This window comes from Acipenser ruthenus, chromosome 17 (assembly GCF_902713425.1).
Source record: "Acipenser ruthenus chromosome 17, fAciRut3.2 maternal haplotype, whole genome shotgun sequence".
In the NCBI taxonomy this organism is placed as follows: domain Eukaryota; kingdom Metazoa; phylum Chordata; class Actinopteri; order Acipenseriformes; family Acipenseridae; genus Acipenser; species Acipenser ruthenus.
The window spans coordinates 28,969,535-28,982,113 of record NC_081205.1 but is presented as its reverse complement, the minus strand read 5'-3'; the positions used below and the strand labels follow the sequence as shown (position 1 = coordinate 28,982,113).

The 12,579-nt window shown below is 37.3% G+C and overlaps 1 protein-coding gene across 1 annotated transcript in view; it reads right to left on the bottom strand.

Moving 5' to 3' along the window:
- The window catches only part of lekr1 (leucine, glutamate and lysine rich 1), a 44,779-nt gene that overhangs the window by 14,426 nt on the left and 17,774 nt on the right, over positions 1 to 12,579 (bottom strand). Inside the window, exons 5-7 of the mRNA XM_034039883.3 lie at positions 8,391 to 8,554; positions 4,865 to 5,050; positions 2,065 to 2,146 (exon numbers count right to left, since the gene is read on the bottom strand). Of these exons, the coding sequence (XP_033895774.2) occupies positions 2,065 to 2,146; positions 4,865 to 5,050; positions 8,391 to 8,554 (432 nt within the window). The remainder of the gene's footprint in view (positions 1 to 2,064; positions 2,147 to 4,864; positions 5,051 to 8,390; positions 8,555 to 12,579) is intronic.

Sequence of the window (12,579 nt, the reverse complement as noted above, 5' to 3'; positions counted from 1 at the left end):
TGTGACACAAGGACTGTCTGTTTGTATTAATTGTTGCCCAAAATGCTTGCTTGCACTTCTCCTTTTGATGATTACGGTGAAGGGTGCGCGGGTGGGTATTCTTTGAGGTTCGGTAATAAGGAACAAATGGTATAGGAATTTGAAGCATGCAAGTCTTCTAACAGTATGTACAGACAGTCTTGTTAAATGTTTAAATTTGAAAGTGACTCAAATGTCCGGGTGTAAAAACAACAGTAAAGCGCTGCAAAAAAGTCACTTTTAAAAATCTTGTTGTAAATGGCCAATTGACAGTTTGACAGTTAAGGAAAAACTATGGTAAAAATGTTATAACATAAATAGACAATGAGGTGTGTTGTAATAACTTACTAATGTCCACACTTAAGGTTAGGACATTTATAACTAAAGAAAATAAAAATAAAAAAAGTAATTTGATTTATTTTCTTTTGAAACTGTTCTTCTGAGAGCATTCAGAACTGTCAGCCTTGCATTTCTGAATTGTGTTTTTATGAACTATACAGATTTTTGCTAAAATGTCAGGTAATGTTTTGTGGCATTTAAAGTAGCTCTGAGTGGCTCTGTGTCATTTTTACTGTATTTAGAATGTTCCATTCTTCATCTGACTCCGATTATCATTTCAGTCAATCAGATATTTTGGTTTACTAAGGATGACATCTGAAATTTAGTTATATTTCTGTGTATTTCTTTGGCAGGATACGGATTCTGTCTACAGAAGCCATGCATTAAAGAAAGGTTCAAGTATGACTTTAATGTTGGGAGGATGCTATTCGTGTGGACTTTAGTTTCCAGACTGCTTCTCAGAAAGATCCAAACGCTACATGATCATTGAAAGATGCTGTGTAGAAACACAGTGGAATTGGGTGAAGATTACATGAAATAGTGCAGTTTGTACGGGCGCCCCGTGCTAGCTTATTATAATCAACACCATCAGTTCCATGTTAGTTTCACAATCAATTTAAAGGGGTTTTTTTTTTTTTGTGACAAACTTTCTTTTAACAGTATTACAATGATTCCATTAGCATGACCAGCAACTCTCATTAGTGAACTTTATTGCATATTCCAGAGCATACCCAGTATGTCATGTTATTATGACTCAGTGGAAATATGAAACAATACATCCACTGGGGAGAGTAATTTTTTTTTATGCCTCCCGATGAAAACATTTCTGAAAAATCCCCTTTTTAGCATCTGTGTAAACATGCCTTCAGTGTAAAAAAAAATCATTTCCATTTGGTTTCCCCACTGGATGCGACATCCCATGCAAACAAGTAATAATCACGACAGAGTCAACCTCCTGCTAATAAACTGAATAAAATACTATAGTTGCATTAACTCGGCTACTGGACATAACAAAGTTAGTTAACAATGAAGTTAGTTAACAATGAAGTTAGTTAACAATGAAGTTCAGGGGCAGCTTTGGCACAAAGCAGTTACCTGAGCAAACATAACAAACACATACAAAAACTAAAATGGATATTACGGTGTTCTTCCAAGACAGAATGGATAACTTTCAATAATATCTCATCTATAAAGTGAAAATAAAATGGGAAAATAAAAAATCGAACTACAAAAATCCACATTTTTTAAATCAAGACCCTGTCTTGATTTGTCAGCAAAGACCTTTAAAAGAAAGTGAAGATAGAAATGTCTTTAGGGTAACAAGAAAAGTAACTGAGCATCGGTGGAATGGGAAAGGCCCCCTTGCCCGACTCCCATACTGCACATTCTGAATCTGATGTGTTTAGGACCACCCTGGGATTAGTCAGGAAATAGCAGGCATAGGGAAGCTGTCTGTGAGCATCATCATCAGGAACTGTAATACTTCGAAAACTCTACAAAAGAGTATTAGATGCCGCTTGAGCTTTATGCCTCTGGTAAAACCATCAGAAAGGTACCCCTTAGCCAGAAATACCAATCTTCACCTGTCTTTTTAGATTAATTGCTGAAGATCTTTAGTGAACACAAAAACAGCCTGCCCTGTCCCATGGTTAGAGCTAGGCCATGATCAGCTGCGTCATGAATGTTAACAGAATGGCGAGCACTTACATAAATAGCTGCTTATAATGCTCCACTTCAGAGGTCCCTTTCTGGAGTCTCAGCTGGAGAGTTTTAAGCTGATTGTTTAAGTCTGGGAAAAAAAAAAAAGATCATTTGATTTTTAGTCTGACAATTGGTAAAATGTTATGTAAGCTGTTTTTCTAGTCTGCGTGTGCATGCTTGTCAATTTAAAAAAATACAACTATTCCTTCACTACTCTTTGTGAGCACCTACTGGCAAAACACATTTTAAGAAACCACCTGACAAATATTTCTCCCTGCAGTTTAATTAAAAATCAATACAATTATTAAAAAAAAAAATGTATGGACTTTATTTACTTGTATTGTATGTAGTAATGTTAATAAGGGGGTCAATCAATCACCATCAGGATTAATATAGTGTTATAAATACCCTTCTGATTTCAATCACTGCACTACATTTCATTATACAATGCTTTCTATGTCTGGTTACCTTACATAGGCAGTGAATATATACCAAGATGTACAAGATTAAATAAAACTTTCCTGTCTCATTCTCATTACCTAACCATTGAAACCTGAGCCGCCTTTGGAAGAGGAAAAATAATTGATTGCTGCTGTAAATACCAGGGCATGTTTCAGAGGAGGTACTGTCTGCTTCAGCTATATGTGTCCATGGGTTGTGTCACATTCCTGTTAACTGCTTGTACTTATTGATAGCCACCTTTTGCATAAATCCGCCTTATAATGTACCTGCTTTGTTTCCTAATAAGTGAACATCCCCTGTCAATAGAATGAAGTACAGTAACTCCTTGTTATTGTAATTGCATTTGATTTTCTAGTCCTTGGCTGTCTAATGTTACATTGTAACTGGAGAGAGCTCCAGTCTGTTGATCTGTCTCTCTTCAACTTTGAGACTTCAACAGGTTGTTTTCATGCAGACCTAATGCATGTAATTGTATATCATCTTTTTATATTTTTGTAGATTTATTTTATTATTTTTTATATAGGCTACAGTGACCTGTTGGAAAAACTGCTGACTTTCTTAAAATGTTTTATTACAGGCTTCGAAAATGATATATACACACCTGTTTCAACTGAAACCACCCTTAAATAAAATGAAACTGTCTTGTGACATTTCTCTTAATGACTCATAAAAGCCAGACACTGACACTATCACTTAACAGTTGTCAGCCTGTGAATACTAACAGGAAAATATTTCATGCAAGTATCTTTTGTCAATTCAACAAGCCCCAATCAACTTACCCCTGGTTTTCTGGTAGAGGGGCAAAGCCCCCTGACCTCCAGTAATAATTCGCTTTTGAACCAAGTGGCTGAAAATATCAGACAGCTGCAAGGCAGAGTTGATGAAACTGCTCCAAGAGCAGCTTGGATGTCGTGATCTAACTGCTTTCTCTTTGGTAAGCTTTTTATCAAACTACTTATTTAGTTAAAAAAAATAATGTGTTGACCTTATTGACATTTTGTGATCTGGGGCAATGCTGTATGTGAATGAAATATAATTTTTTATATATAGAAGGGGGATTAAACTTGATAATTTGTTATACACATAATGGGACTCAATGATCCGTCACATTTTCCACGAGGCCTGTTGAGTGACAGAGAGTAAAAATAAATGACAATATTTTGAAAAGGAAACAGTTTGTTTCTCATTTCAAAAGAGCCAAAGCTGTTATGTAAAACGTATTCAGTTCCAGTATGTATGTCACCTTGACTTTTCTTTTACGTAAAAGGAAAGACTGAGGGGTTTTGTGCCGCGATACTCAGATAATTGCTTTTTGGTCACTGTGCCCTGTTCTGAAAATAGGCTAAGAGATAAAAAGCTGCAGGGAAAAAAACAACTTCCTCTCTCTGCACATACTGTAGTTGTACAGTGTTTATATAAAATGAGTTATTGAATGTAATAAAATCACATTTGTCACTCTAAAACTTCTTCATTAACACACAGCCCTTCAAATATAGATACATGCACACATTGGTATATGTATTTGACATGTATTTGGTTAATCTTAGACTGCCCATGTGAATTTAAAGAATAGCAATGGCTGGCCAAAGCTTAGCTCTGATTTCATAAGCAAGACATGAAAGGTTAAATCAACAGACAGTAAGTAGGTGCTTTATTTTTAGCTAACATGTGACTGTAAAAAAAAAACCCAAAAAACTAAAACCTAAAGGTTTAATAAAAATGATGTATTCTGCTTGATAATAATGGCTCTGTTCAATATGATTACCAGTGAAAAAACCTGCTAATGTGACTCACTATAATTTTGAGACGTTATTCTTATCAACAATATTTAGAAAAACAGGTTTGTCGGTTTCTTGGTCTAACACAAAACAGCCATTATCAAGCCTGCCAACTTGAAGCAGCCTGACATTAGATGTCAGCAGTATTTATAAGGGATTACTATGTGGGAGAAACAAACTGAGCTCTCTGTTTTTAAAATATGTTCACACATTTTAGAAATGTAAATAAGCCTAATTCTCAAATTGTGTGCTCAAATGTATCATTGTACAAGCCAACACAAATGGCACACAAAGGGGGCTAGACTTTTCTTTTTCCAGCAATTATGGAGCTAAGAATGAAAGCAGCTATAAGTCATGGGCTTTGCTATCCAATGTTTTATATTACACACACACATTACAATACATAAAATCAAAGATATCTCTTTATGGTTGCAATAGGGAATTTTAATATGAAAGAGCAACAACATTGGTGCATGGCGTTCTTTAGAAAACATGATTTACAAAACATGCTTTAAGAGTAGTGCATGTATATTTTCTGATAAACACACATACAAACTCTCACCTACCCAATGTTTGTTTTTGCATTTCATGGCACTTGTTTTGCAGTTGGGATTCTCCATGGACTAAGGTTTGGAGCTGCTGATCTTTTAACTCAGCTGCAGCTGCCACAGACTGAAGATCCCTCACCTGCTCCCGAAGGCATGTAATCTGCGTCTGAGAGGTGCCCAGAGATTCATGTAATGTGGTGATTTCTGGAACAAAAAGCCAAATGCATTTAAGTACTCAGATGATCTGTAATATGCAGGGCAGCAGTGTGGAGTAGTGGTTAGGGCTTTGGACTCCTGACCGGAGGGTCGTGGGTTCAATCCCTGGTAGGGGACACTGACCCTTAAGCAACTTTACCTAGATTGCTCCAGTAAAAATCCAACTGTATAAATGGGTAATTGTATGTAAAAAATAATGTGATATCTTGTAACAATTGTAAGTCGCCCTGGATAAGGGCGTCTGCTAAGAAATAAATAATAATAATAATATTGCTACCTTGTTGACTCAATGTACTCAAGGGCTTGATGAACGTACATCCCACGCACTACAGAGACAAAGACATTTCAGCTTGCTCTTTCTTGCTTTTTTTCCTTAAAAGTATATTCACATTATTTAGTCTTGCAAAACATGTGCAAGACAAATATATAAAATGTTACTAACTGTGGTGTCATTAGGGTAATGCACTGTATACTTATAGTGTGATATGCACGTGTCTGTTTTTTCATCTATGTGTCAGTGTAATTATTCACTGAACATACATTGAACCAAGAAATGTGCAGAATTTAGAGACAGTGCATTATGACTTTCAAGTGGTAGTGAAAGGGTTGGAAGATTTTGTGGCAAGAAAGGAAATTATTACTACCATTCTGAATCTAAAATGAAATTCTATTGACATTATTAAAAGTGATGCAGTATTGTCCACTAGGGAGAGCACTCTTCTATAGAGAGAAATTGAAACGCTAGCTTCAGAGCTTCACCTATTTAACTCTGATGTCGTTGTTTTGGTTTTTTTTTTACGTTGTCTTAATCTGAATAATTATTAGTTTTTTTTTTTTATAAATACAATTGTGTAATTAGAAATTAATCCACAGTGCTCCCCAGGGAGGGGTTTACTGCACACCTTCACAAGTGGGGTTCATCTGAAGTTTAGGATAGCATTTATGAGTCTTTTCAGAAGCAGCCCCAGTGTCTGAAAAAGGAAACTGGTCAGAATCCCTGGTAGTGATGTAAGCAGAAAGAGCAATATAGCACAATACAAAGCACACATATTAGGATATCAAACATGTAAGAAATCATATATGTTATATGCTGTAAGATATCCCTTTAACAAATTAATTAATAACTGAGAATACATTTTGGTAAAGTGAATCCGTACAAACAAACTTGAACTTTATTTTTGCAAACAATACTGTATGGAACTATTTTGTTTTTAATTAAAAATACAATTCCCTTTAAAATGGTATGGTTTCACCATAAGGTCTGTGTGTTTTAACTTTCTCCTTTCCTGTATGCCTATGATTAGCACGCCATTATCAAACATACCTCTGAGCGTCTGTATTTGCAAACAGCTCGAAACTTTCCCAGGTGCAGTCGAAGTCTCATGGTTCTAATAACAAATTAAAGGTGTATCAGGTTACATGAATCCTGGCACCTTGTCAGGGCGTCAGATCATTTGTGTTGCTGCTGGTGAAGCCTCGCCATGTCTGTCAGCATATTTGATAATATGTCTGCATAATTAATGAAAGGAAACCAGCTGTTGCTGTTCTATAACCTGCCTACCAACGTGATTCACAGCCTCTCTTTTTCTGAAACCACAAAAGCTGAAAGACGGGTAACTCGTAATTGTTCATGGAAAGGTTAGAATAAAATATTAGCTTGGCCTTCAACCATCGTGTGTCAAGTTGCTTTAAAAATCATTGCTGATTGAATGATATGAATGAGGCTCCTATTGTTGATACTTGCTTGATACGTGTGAGCATTGTGATACTTGTCTCGAATGTCATTCTAAAAAAACATGAAGTTCAAAAGGGATCTACTGTAACCTGGCATCAAAGGTATAATGTGTATTTGTTGAAATTGTACCTTTCAAAATGCTGTCAGGTTAAGAGATGCAGAACACCGTTTCCTTTACAGTAAAAGCATTCTCCCCATCACCATTATTATTACTCTTACACACACCCTTACATGCCTAAATGCAGTCGTAAAAGACAGAGATAAGAGATTGAGGTGCAAGTTCAAATGATCTTTACCTTGAAACCTGGCCACACCCTGTTGGTTAGGGCTGGGGTTCCTGCTGAAATCCCTGTGGCTTTTGCCTGCTCTTAATGAGATGCGGTGTCATACAATAATAGGTAGCAAGGGCATACTTGATTAAACATGTTGACCTTTAGCTCAACCCGTTCATGGGGAAGCTGTCAGCCAATCACAACAGAAGGAATCCCCAGGTTATACACTAACAAGTTAGACAACAAGCGTTGAAAGACACAGCACTGAATGCTTTTTCGTATTCAATGCTACAGCCTGACTAACATTTTTACCTAATTTCGTTTTGGAATCTATCTTCCGTTCACTGAACTCCAACAAAAAGGTAACTAGGCGAATTGCACTGTTACACCAATTACACCACGTTGCTAAGCAGAAGCAAAGCTGACATAGATTTTAAGTAAATACCCTAATTCAGTGGTTTGAACACACTTCCCATATGCACTTGCTTGTTATATAAACAGAATATAACATGCATGTACATGGAGTGTTGTATAAATATATTTCTCATGAGACTCCCCCTAAACAAACCCACTCCTCAGTGGGTCCCAATACTTAGATGAAATCTAGTATCAAAAGTCTAGTCTTTTTTTCTATTTTGGTGTATGCAGGCTTATGCAGGCCTAAGAGCCACCATGTACATTCTCCATGGCAATCTTTTCCAGACACATTTAGGTAATAGTCATACTGGCAGCTCAAAGGTGTTTTTTTTTCCCAATAATTTATTCTTCAAATATATACTTTTCTTGGAAACTGGTTCACAATATTTTAGTGGGTACACTGGCTGCATAATAGAAAGCAAGTCTATTCATTCCAAAGTCCTTTCAAGATTTGTTATGTATTGCAGAATTTACATGCAATTTCCTTATCTGTAAATTTCATTTTAATAGCAATCTTGTTTCTCCCGTTTAACTACTGCAGAATAATTACCATGTCAATAGAGGTGAATATAAAAATCAGCTTGTGCCGGAAAGGAATGTAAACTATGAAACAAAAATAAATAAATGAGCATGAAAACAAGATAATTCCAAAGAACAGGCAGCACTTTGATAAATTGTAGAAACCTATGCAAATGTTGATGATTGCAGAACTTTTAGTGAAATTCACTGAATTTGCATCTGTGCATATGGAAAGCAAAAATGGGGTCCATGTAAGTAAAATAAGGTTCTAACTATCAGTGAGATATCTGTTAAAGACAAATTTGAATACCTGTTGTACTATCTGTGGCAGGTGCATTGATAAAGAAAGAAAGCCCTGTGTTCTTACCAAACGAATTTTTCATACCTGCATGAGCACCTCTGCTTCTATTCATCAGCTCTGTGCTAAACCCTCTCTGGATGTCTGAGAACTCAGAAACCACACCCTTGACTCTTGTCAGCTCCTTCTTCATCAGCTGAAGAAAACCCAATGCCTTCTTCAAGGCAGAGATCTGTTCTTGGTATTTCGACCTATAAAAAACAGGACACACCTGTTTATGGTTAGAAAAGTAGATTCAGAAGTATGTATTTTATACATGTCAGTTTACCTGAGTTGTTGTCTACTGGCAGGTACATCACACAAATGTATAAGGGCTTCCATTTGGTGCAATGTATGGTTACTAAATCTATTTAGACATGAAGGAAATGCAAGCAGTTTACCTAATACAACCTAACCTGTCAGCTGAGGCAATCAGCTTCCTACAACAGCTGCTAAATGGGAGACCACTCTACCAGTTCAGTCACAGTCTCTTTAGAACCCCAGCCCAAATTCCACAACATACTGTGGAAGCTGCAACACTTTCTTAAAGGTTAAGAAAGATTTGCTCAGAGCCTTTATTGAACAGAGTTACAGGTCTAGAAGAGGTACATTTGAAAAAGAAGTCTATGTGCTTCATTGTGGGAAGATGTGAGAATTCACTGAGGTTCTAAATATGCAGGAAAGGTAGCACAAACATTTCATAAACATCCAAAATACAGTTTTTTAATTTGTGGTCCAATATATGAAGCCATCACACTGCATAATTGAATTCAACATACAAAGCAATATGAAGTATTGGATATGGCACAGCTAAAGGGATGAGTTACATTTTCCAGACTTCAGTGTATTTGCAAGGACGATGACTTCAGTATTGAAAATAAGCTATATATTAAAACAAGAACAATTAGTGGATTTTCCAGCAGCCTTGCAAGCTAAAAAAAGAAAAGAATAAACTATGACAACTTAGGAATCCTGGAAAAATTATTTATTAACCTTGTCCTTTAAAACTTGCCCTGTTTCTTTTCATTTTAATGGTATCATCTGTTTCAAAACTATGTTAAATTCTGTGATCTACTGGAAGATTTATGGAGAAACAGAAACTACAAGACTTGTTGTTAACCCTTCAAAATATCCAGTATTGACTAAACAAATCAAATAACAAGGGACCAGAAGCACAAATTAGTCCCTTACTGATAAAGGGTTAATGAATCACCTGGGTAAGTCTTGAGGATTTTACAATGAGAGAAAATAAACCAGACAGATGGACAGATGATCACATGATGACTATGATGATTCAGCTGCATAATGTCCCACATTTTACAAGAAATAAGCATGTGCTACACATGTTCCTAACTTTGTCTGGAAAAAAATGTGACTCAGTTGTAAATGCAAGTGTTCAGAGTAAAAAAGGTGTGGTAGCCTGAGAGAGTTACACATTTTCAGTACATCAATAACATACTCCGCAGCCCTGTAAAATTCTGAGGACACTTTCATGCATAATATTCTGTGCTATTACCACAAACAAAGAAGAAGCTTTGGTCACTGGAAATATCAAGTTAATTACAGTCTGGCTCGCAGCTATATTTAGTAAAAAAATAAATAAAAAATAAGCAGACAAATGTGGGAAGTGAACAATTAGCACACAACCAATTTCATCTTATTAAGAATGTGTAATGAAAATGAAACCAGACATGCCACTGCACAGAGCATATACCAATTATTACGCCCATCAAACCTAACCCATTTTTTCGGTTGTGTTCAACTATTATACAGTTTTGTATACAGAACCCTCATAAAAACCAAATCAGTAAAGCACCCTTTCTTTAGCATTAGGTCAGCACGGTTATTCAGTAAATAAATATAGTTTAAATACAAAGTGGATTTAAAGATTAATCGTCAGTGGTGCAGAAATTGTTAATTATTACTTCCAGGGCCTTGTGAGATTCTTGTTTACTGATGATAAGCTCCTTAAGCTGAAGTAACATTGTGCATGTCGGCATAAAGCATACACGACTTATTCACTGTTTCAAGCACGAAGAACTGCCTTTTGTGCAGCACAGATGCTAGTAAATTCAATTTAAAGGACATATAGCTACCAATACCTTTTAAATAGTTCTCCCTTGCTCAGTTTTGTTTGCAGGCCTGTGTGGTTTTGCTGTTTCTTTGCTTTGTTTGTGTGATATTGTCATCTTTAAACTAGGAGGCAAAAAAGGTCTGCGAGCAAGATGGCAGCTGTTTCAGAAGTAACAGTAATAAGAATGGCAAATAATTATCAAAGCAGAAATAACAGTAACTCCCAGATCCCTCACCACAGGTTATCAAACAGGCAAGAATACCAATAGAAAAAAAGCAGATAATACATTTATGCCTGAAATGAGAATAAAGGTAATATAATTACCAGTATTCCCATATCCTCTGATTTAAGTGTGAACATGTTATTGCTAATATAGCTGGCATATAAACCAGGATTTCAAGGTGGATTTTACAGAGTATTAAACTGTCAAGTGGCTTAAGCAAAACCCACAAGCTAATACTGTAAGGTGTTACAGGGGTGCAAATTGTTTTTCTGAAAATTGGTGCTAAACTGTTTTGAAAGCCTACTGGTGCTAAATTATCAATTTGCAATATTGTAATATTAAGAAAATTAATAAACCGAAGACGGCAAACCCGAGTAGCCCAAACGTTCAACATATTAGCAAAACAATAGCTCATTAGTTCAGCTACATTCAATAGTTAGAAAGAAAGCTGTGCACATTGCTGATTAATTTTCTTGATGGTTTAGATTTAAAATTAGCTGCAACAACTGATTGGTTTTAACTTAAATCTGTGATTATATGCATCTATTCAAACCATGATGATTTTTTAATCAACAAAATATGTTTAACTTTTGCGGTAAAATGAAGAGGCTTGCAAACACCAAACATTATTTTACAATATTTAAAAACATAAAATGCATTTATCATTACCTGTTAAGTCAACTATTGCCCACATAACTTTTTAACTTGCTTATTTAATTGATAATTGGGTAAAAGTGTGCTGCGAAGACATGTTTGCGACCAGTTTCTGCAGTTAAACTTCCCACACGACACACACCTTCTCTCCTGTGTATGAGGATGAGTGTGGGTGGGTCCTGTGAGTAGTCCAGAACCAATAAGAAACTATCATCATCTATGGTTGCTAAGGAATTATAAAAAAAATTAAACATGTCTACTAGTGCCAGAATTTAATGTTGCTGGTGCTATGAGGTACCCTGGAGCTAGAATCTAGCGCCATTGCACCAAATTTGCACCCCTGTGTCAGGCTACATGAGTCAGCAAAACTGAAGAAGAAAAGGGGAATATAAATCAGCCACCTCTGAGAAAAGGACTGGCAGACAAAGTCCAAGTTCAGGACAATATTATAGCTGGAACCTGCAGGCGATTGGTGGAAATAGCCATTTGTGAAAGTGATGACAAAAGGTGAAGGTGATGGGAGTCCATCCCCTCCCATATCTCTACCTGTCTGTCTGCTACTCGCATCACCTCAAACTCAACCTCTCTAAATCTGACCTCCTCATCTTCCCCCTCCTCTGATCTCTCTATCTCCATTCCTTTGGAATCTACCAGGTTCTCTCCCTCCTCCTCAGCCAAGAACCTTGGAGTAACCCTGGACCCCTGCCTCTCCAACTCCCAGCACATCTCCACTCTAGCACGCACCTGCCGTTTCTTCCTGAGCAACATACGCAGAATCCGACCCTTCCTCACCAACTATTCCACGCAACTCCTCGTCCAGGCACTGGTACTTTCCCGCCTAGACTACTGCAATTCCCTCCTGCCTGGCCTCCCTGCGTCTGCCACCCGTCTGCTCCAGCTCATCCAGAACTCCACTGCTCGTCTGGTGTTCTCTCTGCCTCGCTTCTCCCACACTACTCCACTGCTCCACTCACTCCTGATCACCGCTCGCATCCAGTTCAAGACTCTTGTACTCGCCTACCGATGCCTTGACCAGACTCCACCCAGCTACCCCTAGACCCTCATCTCTCCCTACACCCCCACCCGACCTTGTCTCTGTACCTCCTCTACGCTCTCCTGCCTCCAGAGCCCGCTCCTTCTCCACCCTCGCTCCGCAGTGGTAGAACAACCTTCCTATGGGTGTCAGGACTGCCCAGTCCCTGACCACCTTCCGGCGCCTCCTCAAGACACACCTCTTCAGACAACACCTGTAAAACTCAACTCTTCTCTTCTGGACAATACAGCAC